The 27,754-nt window shown below is 39.6% G+C and overlaps 1 protein-coding gene and 1 long non-coding RNA gene across 2 annotated transcripts; one reads left to right on the top strand and one right to left on the bottom strand.

Moving 5' to 3' along the window:
• Positions 1-67: 67 nt before the first annotated feature.
• Positions 68-25,550, top strand: LOC117505189. Its single transcript, XR_004559042.1, has 3 exons — positions 68-1,260; positions 10,244-10,252; positions 25,539-25,550. It is a non-coding gene; the product is annotated as an uncharacterized LOC117505189 (long non-coding RNA).
• acap1 (ArfGAP with coiled-coil, ankyrin repeat and PH domains 1) lies at positions 2,382-27,561 on the bottom strand. The gene is made up of 23 exons (XM_034164752.1): positions 27,144-27,561; positions 21,143-21,200; positions 19,469-19,588; positions 19,295-19,348; positions 19,151-19,209; positions 18,879-19,062; positions 17,798-17,842; positions 17,609-17,704; positions 15,593-15,667; positions 15,405-15,517; positions 12,573-12,624; positions 12,350-12,450; positions 12,137-12,248; positions 11,831-12,039; positions 10,744-10,813; positions 10,484-10,578; positions 9,630-9,823; positions 8,314-8,364; positions 8,020-8,195; positions 7,733-7,842; positions 5,335-5,445; positions 5,183-5,244; positions 2,382-2,886 (listed from the first exon to the last, which is right to left on the bottom strand). Exons 1-23 carry the CDS (start codon positions 27,194-27,196, stop codon positions 2,789-2,791), a joined length of 2,298 nt encoding a protein of 765 aa, XP_034020643.1. The 5' UTR covers positions 27,197-27,561; the 3' UTR covers positions 2,382-2,788.
• Between the last annotated feature and the right edge of the window lie 193 nt (positions 27,562-27,754).

The raw sequence follows: 27,754 nt of genomic DNA, 5'->3' as shown, positions 1-27,754 counted from the left end.
CAAGTCATTCCCCTGGTGTGACTTTATATTTGTAAACAAAACAAACAAAAAAAAACAAACAAATCGACAATCAGTTGCCTGTTATTACGGGTGAGAGCAGGGTCTTTTCTTGGTACTACCACTTGGGGGCGCCACAGTCTGGAATCTTATTAAGAAGTACACTAATATTGTGTATGAAGAGATGTGAAGTTGGGTGGAAGGTTTACTTTTCATTTCCTGCTAATTTCTTTTCTACTTGTTTCAGGGGAAAGTATTGCAGTTTTTACTCAACTACTCAATTTCTAAAATTATTAATAAAATAGTTCCACTTTGTCTCACTACAACAAAATAATGGTTGCAGTTGTATTAGTAATACAAAATGCCAATTTTGTATTACTAATACAACTGAGGTCGGGGGGGTACCAATATTGGTACCCCCCCGACCCCCAACCAATAGAGGCGGAGGGTACCAATATTAGGGAGTATCTGCTGATAAAATTAGAAATGATTCCTTTGGTTTTATTATCAAACCTTTATGACAAAGAAATGTAATGGAGGCTTGATGTTTTACAGTTTAAACATGAATTTTTATCATGCATAACTATAAATATAACCAACAACCAACCAACATACAGCACCAGTTAAACGTTTGGACACACGTTCCCATTCAATTGAATAGGAAAGGTGGCAGCATAGCAACCACTTGTGTATTATTGCTGTAAAACGCCCATTGGGACTGCCAATGAATGGCAGCTGGTTGCTTTGCCTCTGTCTCTTGTTGCTAATGTGACCAAGGGGTGGCGAGGGTCCCAGCCAATGACACCATTTCTAAGTGTTTTCTGCATTGTCTATTTGGTAAAATATGCTTTCAAAGTGGCAAAAATAACAACACTGCTGTTATGTTTGTGAAAGTCTAATATCGGCCGATATTATCGGCCAACTGATATATCGGTAGGGCTTTACAAAATATGCATGTAATTAGGCCATCTGAAGGGACAGCAGCCCACACAATGACTGCTGTTCCTTTTTGTCGTTATACTTACCGTGTGTAGGATTTAGTATCATCTACAGATGTGGTTAAAAGTTGACACACACTCCTCGGATGTAGGTATGAAGGCCTCATTCTAAGCTTATGAAAACACATTGATTCATTGTTGCAGGTAATTTCTACACTAATGAACAGATGATTGTGAACGCTATATTCTATTTTTGCAAACAAACATCCCTAAATCATACACACTGTAGCTTTTGTACTTGACTTTATTTGCAAATGTAATTGGTGTATATTTACAACCAGATGATGTTATTCCGTGCCAGTTGCCGTTAGTACTGATTTCGAGCAGATTTAGACTGACATCAGCACTGTTCTCCTTCAAAGCCTCAGGAATATTATTTTTCCAAGGACTTTTTTTTTTTTTATTTTTTTTTTTTTATGATGCAATCATTTTGGCTGCTTGGGCCCTTTGTACTTTTGTAAAACATTAACCAAAATGAAGAAGACGGGATCACCATGACCTGCAGGATTCAGTTCCTCTCCGTTCTCTGCTGGACGTTGTTTTGCAAACATTTGACCAAACACTTCATCATGCTGTCGCCATGGTTATTCACACCTGCTGTTGGCAATCAAACCTGGTTGTGAAGCTCAGACTTTGAGATTGTTGACACCATGTTTCGCATTCAAGGGTGATTCTTAGACTACGGGCACTTACGTCCTTTGATCATATTGTATGAAAAACAGAAAAAAGGGGAGATTTCACACTTTTATAGTTATCTTTACAATGAAAGTGTTAAGAAATTTGTTCTAGTAGTCTATGATGACTTTTTCACCTTTTTTCAGCATCATTATATGCAAATATTGCCCTTTTGTGCTTGTCCCACACCCAGACTTTTGATCTTCAATGATAAAAATGAATGGTAAAGAAACGTTTTTTCTAATGTTTTAAAATATCTCTGAATAAAATATCAATAAAATAATCAAAACATAATTGGGGTGTTCAATGTCATACAACTGTTGTGATTTTTTTAAACAAAATGTAGTTGTCCCACACTATTGCCGGAATTTCCACCACAACACTGTAATATCCCTTTGAACAGTTTGTATGAAAGATTGTTTGGGTAGTTTCTATGGCGATAAACAGTGACATCAGAGCACATGTATATAGCACCAAATCACAACAAACAGTTGCCCCAAGGTGCTTTATATTGTAAGGCAATGGTGTGGTGGAAATTACATTTACAAGGTCAATAGTGCCCGTAGTTAAAGAATCACCCTCAAACGGAATAAAAAACAATGTATTTTTGTAGTTATGCTTTAGTAATCATTGGAGGCTTTGCTACTCCCCCTGCTGGGAGATTACCACTTTCCACCTTTTTCAATTTAAACACACTGAACTTTAGGTTTTGTTCTCTGTTTTATTTGATAATGATACAATAAGTACCTCACGTAGCTTAAACCAAATAGAAATGAGCATTTCACATAAGTCACCTGTTTGCAGCATGTTTCTGTTTATACTTGAATATGTACATAGAATTGGCGCAAAAATGTCACTATGCTTAAAAACAGATTTAATCAGGAAATCTTGGCAGAGCGAGTCCGCTACACATAAAACCGCCTCCCGCTGGTCTTACAAAAGCTGATCCGGTGTTTCCACTTGGACACAATTGTTCTGGCGCGCTGTGTTAGCACAAAGAATGCAATGTTTGGAGTGGCCGGCCTTTCTGAAGTTAACGCCAGCTGAGTTCTGACTGAACACGTGGCAGGTGGCCAGGCGGGGAAGTGCGAGTCTGCGTGCTTGTGAGCTGATACCGCTTAGGTTTTTGGATCCGCACTGCGGCGTTTCAGCTTTTCGGGGTTATTTGAGGCCATGTGTGAAAAGTCTCTGAAGATGTCGTGGTAGGTTTCGTCACCTGCGCGAGACAAAAGGAGAGTTGGAAAACAGTCAATTATAATCTGCTTTCTTTTCTTTTTTTTTTTCTTTTTTTTGCACACAAGCCACACAAGATGTTCTCTTTTGATTGCACTGTAATTTTTTTTTTTTTTTTGCTCTTACGCCTGCTTAATGTGAAACAGCTGCAGCTAAACATCTAACCAATATTAAGGTTTTGTGTCCCTAAAGCAACAAGCATAACACTGATTGGAAAAAAAAAAGGCACACAAAGGCATGCACACATACACGTTACCTCAGGCTGCAGCAGGTGGCACACTGCGCAAGCACTTGAAATCCAGTTGGACATCTCAGCGGCCATAAGCCAAAAAAGGCACACGAGACACACAATGACAAAGCACAGCACATCAAATACTGACCGGTAGCATTACCATTCCTTCATGAGCGGTTAAACTCAATCGCTTGGATTTGGAGACAAATGCTACTAGAGGGAATTCATGAAAGAATGGATAAAAAATATGCAGCTTAAAAAAAATACCCATCTTAAGCTGTAAAGCCGGGATTTCAAACTGGCCATCCAGGGGCCACATAAAGCCTGCGAGCCAGCAGCGTACAGCCTGTAGTGTGTTTTTACGTCATCACATGGCTCGTTTCCTTCTGCATGTGAATCTCAAAAGTTTGTGTGCTTATATACAACAGATTACAGCAGGCCGTGCCTATCAAATCTTCAGGAGCATTTTTTTGAAACATTACGGTAAAGGCTATAGCACAAAATTAGCTGGTGGAGTTTCTGAAGCACTGGCGTAGATATAGGTGGATTTCTAACTTAAACCCCCTGTAATATGCCACACAGAGTGACATCACAAATTTGTGTTTTTGGTTCTTTTTAAATAAGAGTCAATTCGCTTTGCCAAATTTTTCAGTGTTTCGAAACCCCTGACAAACAAAATGAAACGATAGCTCCAGAAAATGATTTGTGCTTTTGAAACACACCAAGCGTTAAAATGAAGCAATTGCTTTAGAAAATGATCAAACGACTGAATGAAAGTTTTGCTTCATAATATAACAGTTTCAGAATGCTTCAAACATCTACATGGTGACATCTAGTGGACAATAGGGATTCTTTACTTTGAAATTTTAAACATGCATGAAACAACTGGTTCAGAAAAATACTGTTTCAAAACATTTGATTCAGGAAATGATTCTCCAGTGTTCCATCAAATATGTAAGGTGGACCCAGACCATATTGTAATTCTACCAATGCACAGATCTGGAAGTACTTATGAATTTTCCAGCCTTTTGATACATTTCAGAGAAACTAGAACCTAATCCTTATTTTAACATGAAACTATTTAAGAGAAAGAACTTTGCAACGTTACTAGACCACTGTGACATAATTTTTTAACCTTGTTCACAATCCAGAAGAATGCATTATCCTTCTGGAAGTGGCGGTCAGTTGTGGATCTTCTAAATTTGTCCACCTAACCATACTGTGTGGAACATTCACTTCTCAACACTCAATACTGCGCTTTCAGAAGTGATTCATCTTTTTGAAACACTCAGTGAATGAACCAATTGCTTCAGACAAAAACTCCATGTTATGAAATGCTTAAAAAGGTACAATGGTGACATCTACTGGAGAGTAGTACCCCAATTAAAAACAAAGTCCTGGATGTGTCCCTGATCTGAGGCATTTAAATGGCTCAAAATTAACATCACTATTCACAGAATAGCAAGAGAAAATTGTCCTTGAGGACCAAACCCAGCAGAGAATTTAGTTTTCAAAGGTAAAAATACAGTATAACATGCATCTAGATACTCAGATGCTAACAATAAAAATACAATTCTAACAGCAAACACAATACTGTACATACGAAAGACGAATTATAGAAAAAATATACACATTTTCCTAACCTACTTGTTATTGATGAGATTTTTGGAAATTGCTGTTGTTTTGAAAGTGCAGGATGACTCAAAGTGCAATGTTGGACTCCTTCACAGATTCCACAAAGACATTTTCTGACCTCACTGTATTTGTTGACATCCTGAAGAATTATTTTCATTCATGCTGCCATAACCTGTGATCTTGTCAGTTCATTGTCGTCGTCGTCCCCCCCCCCCCCCCCCCGGGAACTTGGTTTGCTAGAACTGTATTTGATCTTAAAGAAAGCCAGTTTAGTTCTCGCTAACTTTTGTCCCTGGACCCAGAGCCCAGCCACTTATGTGGTTCTTTATAGCCTTGAGGCCCCTTCTGGTTTGGTTCAGCCCGCTTTCCACCCCACCCAACAAACCCGCAGATCCCTGTTCCCCCGAATGACCTGATTGTCCAAAACCTTCGTCCATCTCCCGCATCTCCTTGTTCATTTTGGCAATTCGTAGCCTGTGAGGAAATAGAGATCAAGATAATTAAAAGGAGTTGAGAAATACGTATATTGTAGCTATACAGAGGTCTTTGGGCTCAGGCACTCACAAAGTAACGATGTCAGCATTGGCGTTGTCCACAGCGATACTTATGGGATCTTTCTGGTTCTTGTCTTTGGCATTGTAATCTGCACCTCGCTTCAAGAAGAGACACACCAACCTAGCAAAAATAGATAGCGTGGCTACTGCTTTGACCAGTGTTGAGCATAATCATCACACACATGTAATGTTACAACTACAATGTAAAATTTTATTTAAAATTGCACGGTACTGGCCACAAAACACACATGACCAGAATACATTAGTTGCCCACATGTTGGCTCGACAGGCTAGCTTTTGAACCACGAGGGCAGCGCAGTCTCATCTGAACCCTGCGTGATATCGCGGGATTTGGTCACGTCTGGGGACAGCCACTCTGGTGTACTGTTTTGTTTTTGGCTGCAATCACCAAAGCAGGCGCGAAAAGTGATGTTTTTTTGGTTCCCAGTGTAGAAGGGAAGACGAAGCAAATGGGAGGCATCGTGTTGGTATGTGTTAGCCTATACAGCTAACCAGAGTAGCTCTGTTCTCTCGTCTGCACAACCACCTCAACACGTTTGAGCTCTGGGTCATAAACAAACCGCAACACATGTCCACGTTCCACTGCTTTGTATTTTGACTTTGTTTTGGTGTAATTTGCCTAAAATCACAGAGAAAGTGCAGTGTTTCTGTCCTTGGAAGTATATAAATTACGTCATATGCATCATATTTTACCCCTTTAGTACCCACCCTCAAACGACTGTGGTGTCCGATTAAATTCCACTGTAGTGAGTGGGCTAGGCTAGGTAACTACAAGCCAGCACAATCATTATTCAGCTAATAAGCAATTGCTCAAAAGCAGTGCATTTGTACTTTCCCAGATAGTCTTAGAATTGCCCCAAAATGAAACAGAGTTCATTTTGAAGCAAGTTAAACTTCAGTAGGGCACAATTTTAGAACAAACTGTTGCATAACGGAGCTAATGGTATAACATCCCTATCAAATATCGGCAGTAGTAAGATGTGATGAACAGGCTAGTTTCTGAACCACCTACATACTATGTTACCAAGGTAGCTTTTTTGTTAAACTGTAGTGACTGGGAAGGCTCGATAGCAAACTAGCGCAGCGGCTACCTACATAGCAAGTTTCAAGTGATTGTTATTGTGTGAAATCACTATATTTGTACCATCCAGGATTGTCTTGTAACTGATGCCAAAGGAAGTCAGTTTGTTTTTGAAATTTTTATTATTTAATAAGACAGATTTTTAGAACATTGTTTTCTGTGATTAAAATGAATGTTGTCTCTACTGTTTTGGACTTTTTTCTTTTTTTTTTCTTTTTTTTTTGACCATCCGTTCCGTTCACCAACAGCAGTAGCCAAGCGGGATCATTGGAGTAGTTTTCAAGCCGCCTACACGCTAACAAGCTAAGTTAGCATTGACAGACACTCCATTGACTGGGCTACATAGGTAGCAAGCTAATGCCATCACTACCCAGATAATGTCTGCATCTACAATAAGGTGATGTATTTGTACTATTCAATATTGTGTCAGAGGTGACCTCAAACTCTGGTGACCTTTGTGGACCTTTTGTCCTTTGGTAGAGCAAAACTTTAAAGAATTGTATTGTGTGACATAGCGAGCTAAGATGATAGCCATCACCATCCCAGACTGCCTGATCGTTTTAAGAATTCCTAGGTGTCAGAAATACTGCAAAGGTTAGAGATAGTGGCTGAAGTTAAGCATGAGTTCAAGAGTTTTCTGACAACAGGGACTTATAGGGGGGGAAAAGGTGTCACCATTTGGACATTGAGTTTTTTTTAATTTTGTATAAGGGTGATTCTAGACTATGGGCACTTATTACGTCCTTTGATCATATTGTATGAAAAACAGAAAAAAGGGGAAATTTCACACTTTTATAGTTATCTTTACAATGAATGTGTGTTAAGAAATTTGTTCTAGTAGTCTATGATGACTTTTTCACCTTTTTTCAGCATCATTATATGCAAATATTGCCCTTTTGTGCTTGTCCCACACCCAGACTTTTGATCTTCAATGATAAAAATGAATGGTAAAGAAATGTTTTTTCTAATGTTTTAAAATATCTCTGAGTAAAATAATCAAAACATAATTGGGGTATTCAATGTCATACAACTATTGTAATTTTTTTTTAAACAAAATGTAGTTGTCCCACACTATTGCCGTAATTTCCACCACAACGCTGTAATGTCCGTTTAAACAGTTTGTATGAAAGATTGTTTGGGTAGTTTCTATGGAGATAAACAGTGACATCAAAGCACATGTATATAGCGCCAAATCACAACAAACAGTTGCCCCAAGGTGCTTTATATTGTAAGGCAATGGTGTGGTGGAAATTACATTTACAAGGCCAATAGTGCCCGTAGTTAAAGAATCACCCATAAGTACTACCCTGTGTGACCCAGGATGGTGGCGTGGTGCAGTGGTCCTCTGCCATTGATGTCTGCCTGGTTGACATGGGCACCATTCTGAAGCAGGAACTCGCAGGCTGCCAAAGCATTCTGGTCAAGAAACAGGAACATGAAACATGAATGTGGATTACCTGATGCTAACAAAGCTACCACACCTAATGAACACCTTGCCAAATTGATTAACAAAGCAGAAATTCCTGCTTGTCATTCCTGAAGGTGGTAGTTTTACAATTAAATGGCTTAAGTAGATTCTTGCTGTTGCCTCACCGCTGAGACTGCCTGTATCAGGGGTGTGCTGGAGTCCTCGGCCACATTGACCCAGTTAACATCAGCTCCATGAGCCAAGGCGTCAGCCATGACAGGGAAGTTCTGTAGTGCCGCCGAGCGGTAGAGTAGCGCTCCGGGATGAAGACCACTCAGATCCTCCTCTTCCTCCTCAGCATCTAGGCGATGGACAGAGTTATGTAATTTTTACACAGAGATCCAATCCAACATTAATTTTTCAGTTGTAGAGTTTTGATTGAGTAAATTGAAGGTAATATGACAACTGTGTGTTGTTACCTTTGTGGCTGCCCGTGTTGTTCTTTTGCAAAATGTCTGAGGGGTTCAGTCCTTCAAGAAACAGAGACAAAGATTTAAAGAGAGAGAGAAAGAACAGCAGCATTAGCATGACCAAATTTTGCTGAATCAACATGATTGTAGATTGTCTGGCTTCCTGTCTTGTTGATATCAGCAGGGGTAACTTCCTATACAGATAGAAAGCTAGCATAGACTCAGATTGAAATTACCTGAAGGTCTCCAGGTTTTGTCCTCCTAGTGAGTCCACTTGAAAATTCAATGGCCAACTGTAAGCGTACTTGCATATCCCAAACCTTCAACCACATTGAGGTCTACAAAGGCCTTAATTCTTCGGGAAACTTGACAAAAATGCCCTTTCACAAAATGTTCAGAGATCAGGTCTGGTTGTACATGCTAATGCAATGCTACGTGTTGGTACATCCACCACACCATGGAACCACCCTGGTTCCTGGATGGCACACACCCAGACAGGCAACTAGTCAGTCTCTGTGGAGGTCCTATTGGATTCTTCTCATTGCTGGGGTCCTTCAACACTGGAAAAACCAGTGTGTTGGATCATATCCAGAGAAAATGTCGTATCTGATGTTCTCTCACAATGCAAGTGATACTCCTCATCAGAGTCTCCTTTAGTAAGTATCTGACACACAGTCAGTCCAGTGGTACCAAAGATCTTCAGAAGACACCTGGTACCAATGACATCTAGTTGTCACCTTAGGACACTGGTTGTTGTCCAAGGCTCACAACAATACAGAAAGCACCAGGACCCTAAAGACTTGGACCTTCATACTCCGGTAAATATATCAACATCACCAAACACCCGTGTCTGATGATCTCATGTCTCCATAAGCCAGGCACCTCTCAACCTCTAAGGCTGAAGACCCAGAGACAGTGGCTCGATAATTAAACGTCTCTACAGATTCAACAGTTTCACCACATACAGATACACTTCTGATCTGCTGGAATATTTAATGGATGACATTCCACCAATTTTTATGAAAATTAGACCCCATGTCTGAATAAATTCATAACAAACCAACAAATGACTTGAAATATCCTGACCATATCCAAATTATGAAGTCCTGAATTGATCAGCGTATTTGAGGATATAGCTTCATGAAATCTGATGTACTTCCATGTTAAAACTTGACCTTGAAATTTAGAGTCAGGAAGCTGTAGTTCAACTATTCAAATGGGAATCATACATTAACTGATCAGGCACATCGCGGGTGTAAATGACTTGATAGCAGGATATCACAGCATCAGGTCATACGTGAACATTCCTATGCCTCAGGGATCACCTGTGACACGAGGCAGAGTGGCTCGGTTCGGTTTGGGCTTGATTGGCGGTCTCTGTGCTGTCCGATCCTGCGTGCTTGTCCTGTTCCTCCGGGCGCTGGATCGCCTCAGGACGGGATTCCGCCCAGTTTCAGGCAGCTTTTGGATAAATTTCTTCTCCACATACTTTGATTGGATCCACGACTCCTTGTCTCCTCTGGAAATTAAAAAAAAATATATATGGAAAAACAAAAAATGACAGAGGCAGAGTAGGGAGACACATTCAGACAAAAAACATGCACTGTTTTTCTTCTTTGGAGATGAAAGCTGGTGAGATTGTGCAACCATAATGCTACAACACCCAGAATATTCTTTAATTCTCCACATAAGACCTCAAAAATGTGCATTTCATGTCGAGTTGAGACATTCTGAATCCACTCCGCCAATTAAAGTTGTAGTTCCAGTGAATATTGAAATCTCGAAAGTTGTAACATTTAGCGCTGAGATGAAACTTTCCCATGACTTTATCGATTGGTGAAATAAGTTCAGAACATCTCAAAATGAAATGAAATGCCTTATTTTGCAGTGGATTTAAAGTTTTTCTTTTTCTTTTAATCTGGGTGTTGTAACATTTAAGGTGGCGGCAGTGAGAACTATCAGCCTTCATGTAGTACTGAAAGCATCCCAGCAGGGGGAGATAGTGCACTTTGCTTCGACAATGGCAGCATTAATCTTTATCACTAAATACCCGTGTTAAGGTAATGTCTCTGTAGGGAAAGTACAAATTTGCTTAAGCAGAAATAAATGTAAACGGGAGATGAATACAGATTTTGCACACTCTACTGTGTGTGTAAGGTATTTGGGTGATTGTCTGCACCTTGGACTGGAGGCGCTGGGCTTCTTGATGGTGATCTCATCAATTCGAGCCTCATAGATCCTGTTGATTACTGTGTTTCCTAATTCACACATCAGCTAAGGGGGAAGAAAGATTTAAAAGTAATCACATTTTAAATCACAGCTAACTGCTGCTTTTAAAGCCTAATCACTACCCTCACGGGCAAACAGAGGAGGCAGTAACCGGCGTTTTAACAGAGTATAATAATAAAATACACTGACGTAGTTAATAAGATACATTACCTTAATGAGCTCCGGCTCCCAGGAGTCAAGAGTGAGGGAGCGAACTTTGGAGAAATGGACTCCCAGGCTCCTGTTGGAGATAGAAACGCTTAAACCTCATGTTTAAAGACAAATGCACATGTACGCGGGGTTGTGCAAGCCATGACTCAATCTTCCAGTCTCACATACAGTACATAATCTCCAATATGTATGTGTGTGGATTAGACAGAATATACATATGTGTGAGTGAAACTATATGGTTGTGCAGGTTCTCCGTATCACTACATGGCACCGCATCCACGATACCATGGAACCACCTTGGGTCTTCCCAAAAGTAGTCATTTATCAACTGCGTGGGCATCCCTTTGATCTTTTGTAGTTGTTGTGGGTCATCAACACTGAGGCACCTGGTGGAAATTCCAGGCCATATAAAGATTTGAGAAAACAGGCCCTGAGGGTAGACGAGGAGACATTATTTAGAGGAATGTGATAGGTGATTCACAATCTGGTCTAGTGACCTTCAATCTGTTCACAGAGGAATTTGAGAACTGTACATCTGTGGGTCTTTGAGATCAAGAGACACCTGGTAAGAGTTTATGAAGATGTGAGGTGAGTTGACAGAGGTGTTTGGAGACGCCGATACCTTTGCAGGAGAACAAAGCTCCTAGTCTTCAGAGCCGTGGTGCTACCTTCTTACAGTGTGGTTGTGAGACTTGGATGCTAACCGGTGATCTACGCTGACAACTCAATTTTTCTGGTACTGGTTCTCATCTGTGGACCCTCATGTCATACTTGCGGTTACTTAGGGAGTCTAAGACGAGGAATACCACTTACACTGTGAGGGAATGCTGTGACAATTTGGCCATGTGGTGCGTTTTTCTGTGCAGGATCCAGTGGTTGAGGAAGGCCAAGGGAATGCCCATATTTTGCTTGGCTGTAGTTATGTTTGAGAAATGGTGATGGATCGGCTGTCTGCCTGAATGGTTGCTCCCAGATTCCAAATCGGTTTCGTAATGTGGTGGATTCTGCAAAGTAGTACACCTGTGCATGCTCCCAAACCAGACAAATCCCACAGTAGGTTGTGTGATATGTGTGGTTTTCTGTTCACCTGTGTATCCCGGAGCAGACGATACAAAGGGTGATACCCAGGTTGATGGAGGCCCAGTCGGGACCCGGCTCTCCACAGTCGCAGCACTGCCTGTTCCCTGTGATGGCCTGAACCTCCTCCAGCGCCTTGCGGTTTGTGTTCTCCTGATCCAGGCCACCCACTCCTCCTACTCCAGTGCTGCCCGCTGATGCAGAGCTGCAGCGCCGCCTCTGATAACCACACCCACACGAATACGGCAATGAGAAGTGCACGATATTCCCTCAGACTCCCACAGAAAAGGGTAATTTAAAAAAAAAAAACCCTCACCGGACTGTGCGGGTCTTCTCTGTGCTCCTGGAAGGCTGAGGCGATGCTGTTTTGGACGGCGCTGATCCACCCCAGCTGCTGCCTCTCCGAGTCCGCCTGCAATAAACAGCACCTACATGCAGAAAATGAACACCTGAGCTGCTTTTATGCACAGTGTGTGGACACACACACTCCTGCAGCAATGCATGGCCTTGTGTACACACACACACTCACTTTGATGGGGAAACCACTTCAAAGCAGAACCGCCTCTCATTCTCACTGCTGGGCTTGACCGTGCAAAGACGTAGGTCTTCTACCACAACTGTTGGCACGTCCTGAGACCCACGCAGGCAGGAAAAACATGCAGGTCACAGTGTACAGCTGCACAATCGCGTTTCTATCATCACCATCGTCGTCATCATCTCTGATTTACTGTTTTTAATCAGTAATAATTTACCTTGTACTTCTTCTGGTACACGAGTTGATTATGTTTAATTGAAAACCAGCGCCTGAAATGGAAAGGTCACAGAGCCATTACAAATATTGTTGTGCCACCCAGACGCCGAGAGAAAGATGATTCCATCACAAACACAGAGAATGGAAACAATTTTGAATGTGGTGGAGTTTTTTTTTTTTTCTTCTTCTTCTTTTTTTTTGTCCATAGAGAGAGAGGAAAAGTACTGTGCTTCAAAAGCTTCAACAGCAAGACAAATAGTGTATGTGTTTATATACTCAACAAAAATATAAACGCAACACTTTTGGTTTTGCTCCCATTTTGTATGAGATGAATTCAAAGATCTAAAACTTTTTCCACATACACAATATCACCATTTCCCTCAAATATTGTTCACAAACCAGTCTAAATCTGTGATAGTGAGCACTTCTCCTTTGCTGAGATAATCCATCCCACCTCAGGTGTGCCATATCAAGATGCTGATTAGACACCATGATTAGTGCACAGGTGTGCCTTAGACTGCCCACAATAAAAGGCCACTCTGAAAGGTGCAGTTTTGTTTTATTGGGGGGGATACCAGTCAGTATCTGGTGTGACCACCATTTGCCTCATGCAGTGCAACACATCTCCTTCGCATCATCCGTGAAGAGAACACCTCTCCAACGTGCCAAACGCCAGCGAATATGAGCATTTGCCCACTCAAGTCGGTTATGAGGACGAACAGGAGTCAGGTCGAGACCCCAATGAGGACGACGAGCATGCAGATGAGCTTCCCTGAGACGGTTTCTGGCAGTTTGTGCAGAAATTCTTTGGTTATGCAAACCGATTGTTTCAGCAGCTGTCCGAGTGGCTGGTCTCAGACGATCTTGGAGGTGAACATGCTGGATGTGGAGGTCCTGGGCTGGTGTGGTTACACGTGGTCTGCGGTTGTGAGGCTGGTTGGATGTACTGCCAAATTCTCTGAAACGCCCTTGGAGACGGCTTATGGTAGAGAAATGAACATTCAATACACGAGCAACAGCTCTGGTTGACATTCCTGCTGTCAGCATGCCAATTGCACGCTCCCTCAAATCTTGCGACATCTGTGGCATTGTGCTGTGTGATAAAACTGCACCTTTCAGAGTGGCCTTTTATTGTGGACAGTCTAAGGCACACCTGTGCACTAATCATGGTGTCTAATCAGTATCTTGATATGGCACACCTGTGAGGTGGGATGGATTATCTCAGCAAAGGAGAAGTGCTCACTATCACAGATTTAGACTGGTTTGTGAACAATATTTGAGTGAAATGGTGATATTGTGTATGTGGAAAAAGTTTTAGATCTTTGAGTTCATCTCATACAAAATGGGAGCAAAACCAAAAGTGTTGCGTTTATATTTTTGTTGAGTGTATATATATATATATATATATATATATATATATATATATGTGTGTGTGTGTGTGTGTCATTCAGTCCTTGGAAAAAAATTATTATATATATTGTAATCATTATTATGAAGTAATAAATCGTAATTAGAAGATACAAAGTTATGTCAACTACAACTTTTTACAAGTTGTTTGCTTCAGAAATAAAATAAAAGGATTTTGGCATGCTGAATTCAAATGTGGTAATAAAAATGGCTGTTTCTAATATATTTAAGTTTTAACATTTTACATCTACATAATTATATTGTGCCAATAGTAGGTTTTTCATGGTAAATAATAAACATTCAGTCTTTTGCTGATTTTTAAAGTGTTACAGGTGAAATATCACATAAACAGAGTAAACTGAAATGGTTATATATTAACCCTTATTAGCATAGTAGTAGTACATCTTAGAAAGTAGAGTTAATCAACAATTTAAAACATCACTTTCACTCTCAGTGCCACAGCATTGGTGATGTTTGACTATATTTATTTCCAAAGCTGTTGTCCAGTGTAACTACTCGTACAAGATATAAGATGTACCTTTGAGATACAAAATCATCATTAAGAGACTTATTGTCAGAGTTACATGACATTGTCATAATTATGAGGTGTTCAACAATATTAAGATGACAATATGTTGTAATTACAAGGTGCCAAGTCACAATTGTTGGATAGCAAGTTAGAACTGAGGTATTAAAGCTAGGATGCCAGAACCGTAAGCTATTAAATCATAGGTATGGGCTACGAAGTTGTGCTTATGAGATGCTACGCTAAGTCAAAATTGTTTGAATAAGAACTTTATCCATCCCGAAGGAAATTGTTTAGCAACCAAGTCATAATTACAAGACCTCTTAATAACGATGCAATGTCTTTTTGAGATGCTAAGCTAAGTCAAACTTGCTAGCGACCAAGTCATAATTACAAGACCTCTTAATAACGATGCAATAAGTCTTTATGAGATACTAAGCTAAGTCAAACTTGCTAGTGACCAAATCGTAATTACAGGATCTCTTACAGTATGATGCAGTAAGTAATTATGAGATTCTAAGTCATAATTACAACATTGCTACATAATTCCTTGATGCTAAGTCAAAACTATGAAATGCTAAGATGCCAAGTTCTAATTACAGCAGCATCTTATAATTATGATATGATTACTTATGAATGACCATTTTAGAATTATGAAACCCTTTCCATATATAATGAATTTTTATTTTGTAAGTTTGACATAACATCTCACAATTATGAGTTTCTACCAAATAAAAGCTTTTAAGATAAATCATCCATGGCATTATAATTCTGAAAAAACAAACAAACAAACAAACAAACAAAAAAAAAACTTAATGATGTTAAAAAACTTAGTTGGACTTTTTTTTTTCTTTTCTACTGGCAGAAATGCGCTTCCAAATTTAGAGAATTAACTTGTACCTGCTCCAGGTCTTAAAGGCATTGCTTGCTCTTTTATATAGATAGCCCTCCATTGCGATCCCATTCGCCGCATCAGCATTAAAGTCCATAATGGAGTCATCGTAGGACATGTCCTAGAATTGGAATTAAAGTTTTAGGTGTAAATCATGACAAGATTTCAGAAGGCTAAGAACCAAATCTGAAAGTACCTTTTTCTTGATTGCTGCATGTCTTTGCTCCATGTCCCTCTTCTCTCTGGCAGAATTCAGGACAAGCTGGGTGTGCTGAAATATAAACAGAATGTTTCGCCAATCACCGATGTCGATTTTAAGGTAATGCACCTTATTGCACTCACGATGTCAAACTTCATGAATTTTTATCGTCTACCTAAATTTTGTTTCCACATTTCACTTCAAGATTTGCACACCAGTAAAATTGTAGGACTTCAAGGATGCATAACAAAAAAATCCCAACCCAACATTTTTTTTAAAACGTCTTGAAACAATGTAAAAACAGAAATCTACTAGAATGGCACTCAATAGGGTACAAACATAAAAAAACGCAACCTCCTTGACATTTTCAACTCTCTTATTATGTCTACTGAAGGATAACTTTATCCCGTCAGACTAACTAAATGAAAACAGTCAGATAGTTCGAGGTTGAGCGTCTTCCTGCAGACACAGGAAACAGGAATCCACAAGAGTTGAATTTCTTCCTTCAACAATTTCCAAACTGCCAGTTACTCATGCTGGACAGTATGTTGAGTGTTTCCGCCTCATTATTGTCTTTACTGTTGTTTGCCGTTCAAACAGGAAGCGCTTTATCGTGACTCCAATTGGCCCTTGAACGCTACGGAATTCATCTTCTGCTTCATTCAACAATAACTGTCCAATATTGTTGGTACACAAATATAATTTTTTTTCTGTTTCCAGAGTCAAACAGCAAGAACTGTCATCACACGCACTGAAATAGTATTTCCTGTTGCTCAGCCGATGTTCACTTCCTCTCACAATGACAGCACAATGTGATAAAATTATGCAACTATTTAAATTTGATGGTAAGAGACATCTGGTGGCGCTCATACTGTGAGATCCGCTGTTTTACTGATTAAACACTTTTTATGGAACTTGTAGAAAATGTTGGGTCTGGACTGGGCCAGACGTCACTGTACTTTAAAAGAGATCTGGATAAAAGGGAGGAGCAAAGTCATTTTAAAATAACACTGTTTGATATGATGTTTTACTAATGAAATTCATTTCATAAAATTGAGTGGAAATGTTTTCTATAACCTGAAATCAGAAAAACCTTCAAATTATTACATTAAAAGTTCTTTTTTTTTTTTTTTTTTTTTTTTTTTTTTAACTTTTAAACAGATAAAAAGCCTGAGACAAATTTGGTGTTGCAAGTCATAATTATGAGACAGAAGACACACATTTCAACTTTTAAAGTCAACATTATGAAATACTACGTTTGTATTTTTTATTATAATTCTGTCGTCTAGTATATTTGAATGAGAAATTTTTGAATGAGAAATGAGAAATTGAAACTTTTATCATAAATAAGAAAATCTGTAATGTGATCTTTTTTACCTGACAATTTTTAGTTAGTTGACTAACTACTAACTAAAATTGTTAGTGTTTTTACTGTAAAACATTTTGACTTTGCAGTAAAAATTACGATCTAAATCAGTAATTCCTATCATGATTCTGACTTCTACTGTATCTCAAAATTGGAACTTAGAGAGTTACAAATTTGTCTTAACACCTCCAATTTTTTTAAGAAAATGAGTTTTTAATTTCACAAGTTTGATTTAACAAGTTGAATGACTTTTTATTAATCTTATAAATTTGTCTTCCTGTCGATGTTGACATTCTAATTAATAACTTTTTAACTTTGTATTTGAAACTTCAAGTGTAAAATTTTGACTTGGTATCTTAAAAAAGTCAGCATCGCTTAATTGTGACTTTATGGTTTCATAATTGTGATTTAGATAGTTGAAACGTTGACTTTTTAATCTTTAAACCAGAAATTTGAAATCTGATGTAAAAGTTAAAATTTTGAATGTTTAATGTAAGCATAATGTCAGAATTTTGACTGTTGTATGTGCAACAGGAATGATTTATTGAACAATTATTAAGATCCGTCTCGTTAAAAAATGGGAACTAATAATTTCCCCTATTATCATGATGCAACTTAATATGTCAATCTAATTTCTGAGTTCATACTTCTTCACTTAGCGTACGTCGATACTCGTCCACATTGGACAGGGACTCGTGACCCTGTTGGAAGAACTGTGCCTGGGCCTCCATCAGTGATAGCACCTGAACCATAAGAAAAAACAGCTTATCATCAGCAAATGATATACATTTTTATAGTGTCACATTGGTATCACTTATTTAAAAAAATTAACTCACCGCATTCAGAATGTCGTTCTTCTTTTTGGCCTCAATGACATTAATCTGAAACAAAAACACTTGTTTTTGTTGAATGTGTTCACAACATTTTAGGAGGAAACAAAATCTACAGTTATCATTATTATTGATATTACTCACCAATAATTAAAAACTGTGCCCTATGTTTAATTTTAATGATCTCTACATTTATGAAACTGAGAGCCAAATATTGTTGAGTTACGGACTAATTTGTGGAAGATGTGCCACAAATAAGCAAAATCAACCAATAATTTGAATAAATAAGTGGAGTTTTAGCTTAAGCTTAGTTTTTAAGATAACCTGTCCAACAATTAAGGTCTAGTTAACATTTCTGTTGTTATCTGCAACATTTATATCGTCTTTTTTTTCCCCCTTCTCTTTCGAATATAAATTACAATCCGTTATTTAAATTGATCAATACCATGGACAGCTACTCTGAAAAAGCTCAAAACAGAACGTTTGGACGTACGATTGCTCGTATGTTTTTGGTTTTTGGGGTGTTCTTTCTAATTTCCCCACTGGATATGCACAGCAGTCGCGCAAGTGGGGTATTTTGGTCTTGCGTGTCCATCCATCCTTGTGTACATAATTTGAAGAATTTTTATCCAGTTTCAGCCAAACTTAGTGGAATGATTGCCAATCAAGGACAAATTGATTCAGTTGGGGAGGGTGTTCCATTAAAGACAAGGTTGCAAGACAAGGTCTAAATTTTGGCTCGATATTTATATAGAGGGGATATTCGGACTGGCTATTTCAAGGAATCAGTTAAATATGCACATATGGCTAATATTAAACACTAATATGATGTTATATATCACCTATCTCTTGATCACATGAGCTTTGACACTGGGTAACCTTGACCTACAAGGTCACCCAAGGTCATAACTGACTCTGGAGCAAATACAGATTAAACATGGAGGAAGGGATCTGAGTTAGTCATTAGTCAAGGACAAAGTGGACAAAGTGCTAGTGTTTCTATAGATGGCACTTTTTTGGTTTAGGTACCAGACAGAGATGCGTAAATATGCAATAAAACTTGACAACAGTAATACTCTGTGTTCACCTCGAGGACGTAGTCCAGTGCTCCAGACCGGAAGGCCTTGCGCGCATTGAGCAATGCGTGACTCGCCTCCTCAACTTCATGCTGCTTCCCCCGTGGAGCCTGAGCGTTCTTCGCCAGCGCCCCTTCAAGGCACTCGCTGTTTCGCTCAAACTCCTTACGGACATCTTTAAACCGCCGAACATCCCTGGAGGATGGCAAAAGAAGCTCAAGTGAATTAACGTTTCCCGACCAGCCTGTCTCAGGTGTGGTAGCGCTCTGTTTCTCAGTCTCACTCTTTCACAAAACTCTGCAGCTTCAACTTGACCGACTTCTGTGTGGTTTCAATCACTTCCTGAAGGGAAAGAGACAAGGTTAAGATGAGTACAGCGAACAGAGGCGGCTGGTAAATCTGTCGAGGCAGATGGAATAAGACTCACCCCCTGGGCATCCAAGATGGCCTCGAGCTTTTCAGAAAATATCACCAGACACTCCTGCAGGACACACAGTTTATCAGATCTTAACCATTTCCTTTGAAGACCTCTGACACAGTCACGAGGGGAAACACGTCAGTTTAACTATAAATAACTATAAATAACTCCCTGATCACTCACCTCCATCATGCTGTCCTGTGAACAGTGGTGTCCCAGCTCCTTGAGCCCATTGACGAAGCTCCTGCTGGTCTGGCAGTAGACTCTGCCTGCATCCAGCATGGCCTGGCATTGTTTCACCAACTGCACAACGAAAGCATGCAGTCAAAATACCCAAATAATTAACAAGAACTACTCTGTCGGCCGAACAGCTGGTCGTAATCAGTATGAGCAATTAAAGGTAACGAGGAGCAGCACAGTGAGAGGTTATGCTAAACAAACATAATCTCTGTGCATGCAGGAATGTAACCTCTGATGCCTGTTTAATACCATTCATTATAGTCTGAATTAATAAGGAGCTCAGAGTTATATAGTTAACTGACTCATACCGGCACATTTAGAATCAAAGTCTGGAGATAAAATATTGAGCAGTGATCCATAATCGTGGTTGTTAAGTAAGATGCGTACTCAAAGGGTTTAATATGTGAAAGAGGAAGAGAAGTTGCGGGATACCCAACTATTTGCTGGACATAGCAAAGCCAGCCTATATACGGTGCAGAAAGGCTTCTTCCCCAGTGAATTCTGGCATTCATCAGGGATATGTTCTGGTTCCTACACCTTTTCAATGCTTGCCTGGAATTTTGGTCGGTTAGGGATGTGGAGACCAGTAACTTAAGTGGTTTTGTTGGCGAGGAAAAGTTCACAGACCTGGACTTCATAGACTGTGATCTTTGCTAAATCAATGGAAACCCGTATTGTAACGCTTGAGAAGCTGAGTGAGGCGATTGTCCTGGATCAAGACTAGGATCCAGGTTTTCAGTGACTTCCTGCACTCTCCCTTCAGACATGTATCTGTATGTGGTGAAACTTATATAGATCTTTGGGTCTTTGGCCGTAGAGGTTGAGAGATGCCCGGGAAAAGCTTATGGAGACATGAGGTCCCTGGATAGAGGTGTTTGGCGACGCCAATATCTTTGCAGGAGAATGAAGCTCCAAATCCCGAGGGTCCTAGTGCTAGTGCCAAGTCTCTCTGGAGGATCTTTGAGTGCCCGTGGAAAAAGCCAAGGTGACGCCCACTTTAGAGGGGGGAAATTGTATGCATGTTTGAAGGAACATGCGTATCTGTGCGTCTAAGAATAAGCGGCAGTTTGCACGGTCTGTCATGGGGAAATGTCACGTGTACCTGCTCTAACACAATGACAAGAAGCAGAACTGGATCAGGGGTGTTGCAGCATGATACCGTGTGGAAGAGTGGGGAAAAAAGGCAGGTCTTTCGTAATATATCATATTTCACATGTGCATGTGACTATACGTTATCCCCTCCACTGAGAGGTCAAAAGGTCAGTCACACGGGATCGTGCAGGTTGCCGTAAGTTTGCATAAAATCACTGCAACAATTATGTCACCACTGCCTGAGGATCTTTAACCCTGTTCCACCAGTTCTCCTCAATTACAGCAACTTCCTGCCGCCAAAATAAGCACAATCGCTTATTTGATACCCTTCCAATGAAAAGCACTTAATCACGACCAGATTTTTTTTTTTCAGTGCATTAACTGTGGGTTCAATGTCACAACAGATCTGAAACTTTAATACACAATAGCCTGTACTAGCACATGTGTGGAAGCAGAACAGAGCGTGGCCATGGGGAAGCAGCACCTGCACCTTGTTCCTGCTCACAACCCACAGACATCTCTCACCTTTTCTAACCGTGTCTCCAATTCGCTCACATCACACTGGACCTCTTCGATCTCAGCTCTGAAACACAAAAAAAAGTACATTTAAAGACTTTGAATCACCTTTAAATTGGGGGAAACATATAAATATTGACGGATAATTCAAATCTGTGAGACGCGCAAATCATAGTTAGTTCTACGTCTAGAAGGGACACCTGCTTGGCTGTCGGTAAATTATAAGATGCCCCAGAGTTGGTACGACGTTAGACAAGTTCAGACGTGCTTGTGGCGTCTCAGCAAAGGAGACAGATTATGGCCTTGTGTTCTTGTTGTCGTCACAGAAAGCTGCATGCAGGATCCTCAACAATGAAGGTTGCTAAACAATGATCCAAGTTTCTTTTACATTATATGGAATTAAATTAAATTGCTGCCAAATGTGGGGCCCGGGGGGGGGGAACATGGATAAAACATATCCAACATGATACCCTAAATCATGTGTAGGCACCTTTTATTTCTGCCATTTTTCTGTAATTAAAAATGACCACTTCCATTACAACTACCAACATAAAATTTGTATCATAATCTGAATCAGAATCAGCTTTATTGGCCAGGTATGTATGCACATACCTGTCTGCTTCTTCGCTTGATTGCCAGAGTTACGCGTTTTTGTTTGTCTCTTCTTTCGTCACCATTTATAAATATGTTGAGTTCATTATTCTGCTGTGTTTTTGCCCTTGTCAGTTTAGTCCCCTCCTTGCATCTCCCATGTCATCTCCGCCCGGTATCCTTGTTTGAACACTTTTTGTATGCTTGCCCCATCACTGATGTGTTGGATTGTTGTCACTGGGGATTATTAAAGCACCGCAGTGTTTGCACTTTACATTTTGTCTCCTGGCTGCCTGCGTCTTGGGGTTTAATTTTGATCTACCTACAAATCATAACAAAAGTGGTCTGTAAAATTAAAGTAAGAAAGGCATATTTTCCCCTATCTGCACAGATTACATCCAATTATTCACTTTTGTGAATCACAGTGTGCCACAACATAACATGTTTTTTGAGCATGTTCAAAATTTTCCGAATTGGTCACTACATTCTGCACTGCCACTATTACCACAGATTGCACACTACAGCATGCCTCAATTTGGGAACTGATTGTTTCTGAGGACAAAAACGTACCCAATTGGGTGCCAGAATTTGGCCATGGAAGACCTACTTTAGTCTCATTTGTTCACCAAAAGCGTGATTAAATATCTGGGGGAGCTGCGGAAGATTTTCAGATTTCAGTGTGGTATTTTTAAGTTTGGGAAAAGCTGATTCATACGATAATTTGAAAACAATCTGGCACTCATGTATCTCCACATAATCCTATGAATAATTTTAGAATATCGGAACCCAAATGTGCTGTAAAGTGCAAGCATTGGATGTTTTTGTGGAAGAATACATTTGAATATAAAGCAACAATAATCAATTTCTTATGTGAAAAAGCAACTTTCTTAAGTTCCGAACAGTTGATTTTGTTTCTCCTGCAATCTTTTAAATTAACATTTGGAAATTTTAACTTTGCTTATTGCTCATCAAAATAAATACTGTATTATGTATCATTTCTTGCACACTCTCTTGTTATTTTGCATGACGCTTGAGGTTTTGAACGCTGCTTGGGGTCAGGGGGAAAAAAAAAGGGTCAGATTCTTAAACGGTTGCAAATGTTGGGCCCACACGAAGCGGTAATCCGTTTTTCACTCTTTGATTGTTTTTATTGCTGTTGCACGCGGCCTTCGGCGTCCTGTTGGTGGCTAGTTTGAGACACTATCTCTTTCTGGCTCTCGTCAAATGAGCAGCTCAGCCCCGTGTGGTTTCCGCTGCCTTCCACCGACAGCTCGGAAGAGACAGAGGAAGAAAAAAAAAAAAAAGAAGAGGCTGAGTGGAGACAGATGCAAACAGACAGTGACTGTTTGTTTTTGTTGCAACCAAAGCTTGAGGTCACATCCTGTTGACATAAATTGGACTTGGCAAAATGCAGGAGAGCAAATAAGCGATAATAAAGACCAAGAGGAGCTCGTGAAGAGGTTTTCAAAAATCCTTCCTGGTTTTAATTTTGCGTGCACATAGTGAGAACGAGACAGAGCTGAAGTTTCCGCCGCGGCTCTCCCCGCAGAAAATGCACTTCCTGTCTCTCCTGTTGATCACCTCAGCACATCTCGCTTCACTTCCTGCCGCCCTCCCACCTCAGCGTTGCCTGGCAACAGGAGGCAGCAGATTGGAGCTGAACTCTCATTCAGACTGTCAGGAGGTTTTTTTTTTTTTTTTGGCCTTTTCCTTCACTCTCTCTTCTCGTCTGTTTTACGGACTTGCGCGGTGGCGACTTGTCATCAGCCTCCTCCTCCTCCTTCCTCTGCTCTCCGCCTAACATCAGAACTCGTCGCTCAAACTTTCCACCACTGTGGAGGGCCCGTATGAGCCTCTGGATACAAAAAAAAAAAATGCCAAATCAGCTGGAGGAAACAGACATGTGACTCTCAGCTTCACCAAACTCTTCACCACTTGCAAAAGCAACGAAACTTCCTGAGTGATTACGCCAGATGTTCGTTTTGTGTTGAAACAAAACTTATGGTGGGGTATAGCTGACATACTGCAGAACTTCATGAGTCAACCAATGAGAGCATGGTTTGGAGTTTTGGGGACGTTCAGCAAAGATTCATGTGGATCTGATAGATGGGAGAAGTGACTTAAAGGACCATAGGTCAACTAGGATGCCCTCTCCTAGAGGGGTAATTTAGTTTCTTCTAATGCTATCAAGAGCAGAGCTTGAAAAAAGTAACCTTTTGTTTTGCACTTTTTGCAAAAAAAACAAAAAAATCGAGTGTCTCAAACTGGTAACCGAGGGGCCGAATAAGGCCACTGAGGGTGCAGTTTAGGCCACTGCTTTAACTCTGATGGTGTTGTATTGTTGATTTCAGATTTACCCAGATTCACAGCATGACCCTTGAAGGTCAGTTTTTTTATTTAACAATTAGGTGAGCCAGTAGTCTTAAACTCAAATCACTCAAGAACAACTCATAGTGGTTGCCCTAACATAGGTTTTTTTTTCTGTAATACCATTTTGACACTATTACTGCAGCATTTAAGCATTTGAATATGTATTTTTTAAAATTTAGCAATACATTATTTTCCCTCAAAACACAGGAATTGTTTACATCCTTCCACAACAACAGCAAATTTAAGTAGTTACAACTAGTACCCTAATAACCAAACAAGAAGGAAAAGTCAGTCTGTGAGATATAATTTACAGTCATGGTGCCAAATGTTGCGTCTTCATTTTGACATCACAATAAGTTATCTTCATAACTTTAACAAGCCCATCACAAGAACCAGCATAAAACATTCTCAAGTAACAGAATAAATAAACAATTATTTATCATTACAGTACACCCAGAATCTTGTGAACTCCTATGCTGATTATTGTACTCAGTGTGAGTCTATAAGTATTATATTTTCAAATTAAAATATTTTCTTTAAAAAACAATGCAGATTTTGTCCTCAGATAGTATTTCAGGGCCATTACATCCTTGGTCCAATACTGTTATTGAATATATGCTATCACGTCAGAAAAACCAAAGCTTTTGGGTTTCCAGGATAGAAACAGAAGGAAAGAAGATGATGAAAAATGGGGAAAAACGATAATAACATGATGACTGACACTAAAATAAATAAATAAATAAATAAAAATCAATGAGACACAGTCACTGGCATTAAAAAGTACAGACTTGCGACCTTTTGAAAATTATAAAAATTGAATTTAAATATGTCATAAATATTAAAATAATACAAATTATAAATACAATAATTTTGTTCATAATTTGTATTATGACACCTTTTTCCTCCTTCCATTGTGTTTTTTCTTTTTTTTGCTGTTCATAAAATAAGGAAAACATCAAACACAACCTACGCTGTTTCTGTGTAAGTGTATGAACACAGTAACTGATGGTTAATTAGCTGTGGTGTCAGGGAACCAGATAAGTATATAAGATTAGCATAGCCGGCCTGAATTTTCTTCAGAAAAACACCAATATGTTCTCAGTCCCAACTTGTCACATATTTTTCTAGGTCATGGCCCCTTTGTGCCATTTAGTGATGTGTGGCAGAAGGCCTTTTATTTATTTATTATTTTTTTAACACCGGCGTCATTTCTCTCTAATAACAGCTAGAACTATCTACTTGACGTCTGTCTTATCTGGGAACATTTCATCCGTGTTTGGGTTAAACGTAGGGTCATGGTTAAGGTTAGCGTTAGCATTTCCCTTAATGATGTGAAACGGCTACCAAACTCGTCACATACTGACGTTCAGTGCTTTATAATATAAAATACTAAGTTAAAAGCACAAGAACAACATACAGAATAAAAAACAAACAAAAAAACAAGTAGCAAACACAAACAAACAAAAATTATTCACCAAAATGAAACAAAAGCACACCAGGTTACACTAGATTAATTAAAACTGTTTGCTAATTATAGATCTTGAACAGAGGTGAGTTTTAAGTCTTGATTTAAGCATTTCAACTAATTACACAGCCCAGTCTCATGCGTTTTTTTTATGCCCCCAAAACAAGACTGAGTTTTTTAAATGTTTTAATTAATTAAATTTTTTTATTTTTTTTTATTTTTTTTATTTTGCTATTTATAATTCTCCCCTTCTCTTAATTCTAACCGTAAGTGTCTACCCTGCCCTAACCCTAACCATAACCCCCCAGACCCCCCCGTCAGCCCATATTCCATGTTTCCATATTTTGTGCCCCTGTCACAAACCAATAAATTAATGTACTTTTCGTAATGCCATCAAGAACTGCCGTGAGACTGGGTTGAATTGCGGGAGATTCGTAATGCCATCAAGAACTGCCGTGAGACTGGGTTGAATTGCGGGAGACTGTGCCACAAATTTGGAGCCCACTGACTTCTTTTTCACCCCAGAAAGATACAATAATCCTGCACCTGCAGAACTCATGTCGGTACATAAGGCTCAAACAAGGCCCGGTTTCATAAAGCAGTCTATTCTTTTAGCCTACTAAGCTTACTTTTTCAACTAAAGTTAGTCGCCCAACATTGCCCATCATTGCTCCTGCCACAAGTCTTTCCTTCCTTCCTCGTCCATCAAGTGGTGGTACATGATAGCCTTTTTTGAGGTAAGACACTGAAGTTTTGTTGACTAAAATAAGATTAGCGTCCTCTGTACCAGGCTAAAAACTTTAGTCGGGTAACGCAAAACTTAGCCAACTATAAGCACTTTGTGCAACAACTAACTTCAAAAGATGACTCGACTAAGTAAGTTTAGTCGACTAAATAAGATTAGACCATTTTATGAAGGTCTGCGAGATAAGACACTAAGAATATAACCATTTTATACTTTACGTTTGCGGCGATCATTGAAATTTTCCCTTGCATGATATTCAAATTTTAAAAAGCCTACTCTCAAGTACAAAAGAGATAATCGTTTATCTTGTGTAATATTCAAGAAAGCAAGAATCCAGAAAGATGCCATTTAATATATGAAAATGTGCTCTTTGTTGCCATTTTCGTTTTGACAAATCTTTGACAAAACATAAATGAACACGACAAAAGATTTGAGAGCTAATTCTGATTGGGGCTTTAAAATTTTAAATAATGCAACCAAGTGCCAAATAAGAACAGACACTTTGTACTTGGAGTTTTCTTGAAATGAGAAATAATATTGTGATTGCGACGTAGCTACTACCAATCTTAAACGCAAAATGTCATGTGTGCAATAATTGCAGTCGACCTGTCTTCGGGTTAAATTTGGATTACAGCTGGAAAGCTTTCACACGGACCGTATTTCAGAAGAAATTATGACAGATCACAGGCCGTGTCTGGCCCTCGGGCCGCCAGTTGGAAAAGCTTTCAACACAGACAGATTGTCTTTTTTTGATTAAATTCAATCAGGATGGACATGTTGACCCCTACAGGTCATAGTTCAGACACTCTTTCATCAGTGTGACTGATGATAAAACTTACCTGAAGCGAGGGGAGTCTTTCAAACACTCCTCAAAGTCCAGTTTGACTGTCATCCTGAAGTTTTGGTTCAATCTGTGACTTCTCTGTCGGACAAAACCGAACTAAACCTCCCCTAAAGCTTCTGATTCTCAAAGCTCCATATCTTTTTCGGTTTTCTTGCACAATCTATTCGTCCTGTTCGGCGGGTTTCTGACGGGAGTCTGTGTGCCCGGTCTGCGGGCTGCAGGCGCGCGTGCCGACACCACGCGCCGGTCAGTGCGCTTTTATGACGTAATGAAGGCTGGTTCTTTTTAAAGAATCCTGCAGACAAAAGGACTCTTTAATTTCTTCTAAAATATCCTTGCTGGATGTCAGATCACATGAGTGGCTGTTTCCAAAGGCTGTAACAGAAAAGTGACGCGCTCTCTCTCTCTCTCTCTCTCTCTCTCTCTCTCTCTCCTCTCTCTCTCTCTCTCTCTCTCTCTCTCCTCTCTCTCTCTCTCTCTCTCTCTCTCTCTCTCCACTTCCGTGTTTCATAAACAATTACAATTTTGAAATAGGAAGCACCTCCAAATTAAATGTCACTTTTTAAAAAAAAAAAGCAAACAAAAACTTTAAAATATACCTGTAAG

Source organism: Thalassophryne amazonica, chromosome 23 (assembly GCF_902500255.1).
Source record: "Thalassophryne amazonica chromosome 23, fThaAma1.1, whole genome shotgun sequence".
NCBI classification, from domain to species: domain Eukaryota; kingdom Metazoa; phylum Chordata; class Actinopteri; order Batrachoidiformes; family Batrachoididae; genus Thalassophryne; species Thalassophryne amazonica.
The sequence above is the reverse complement of the archived record's forward strand: the minus strand, read 5'-3'. Positions and strand labels throughout refer to the sequence as shown.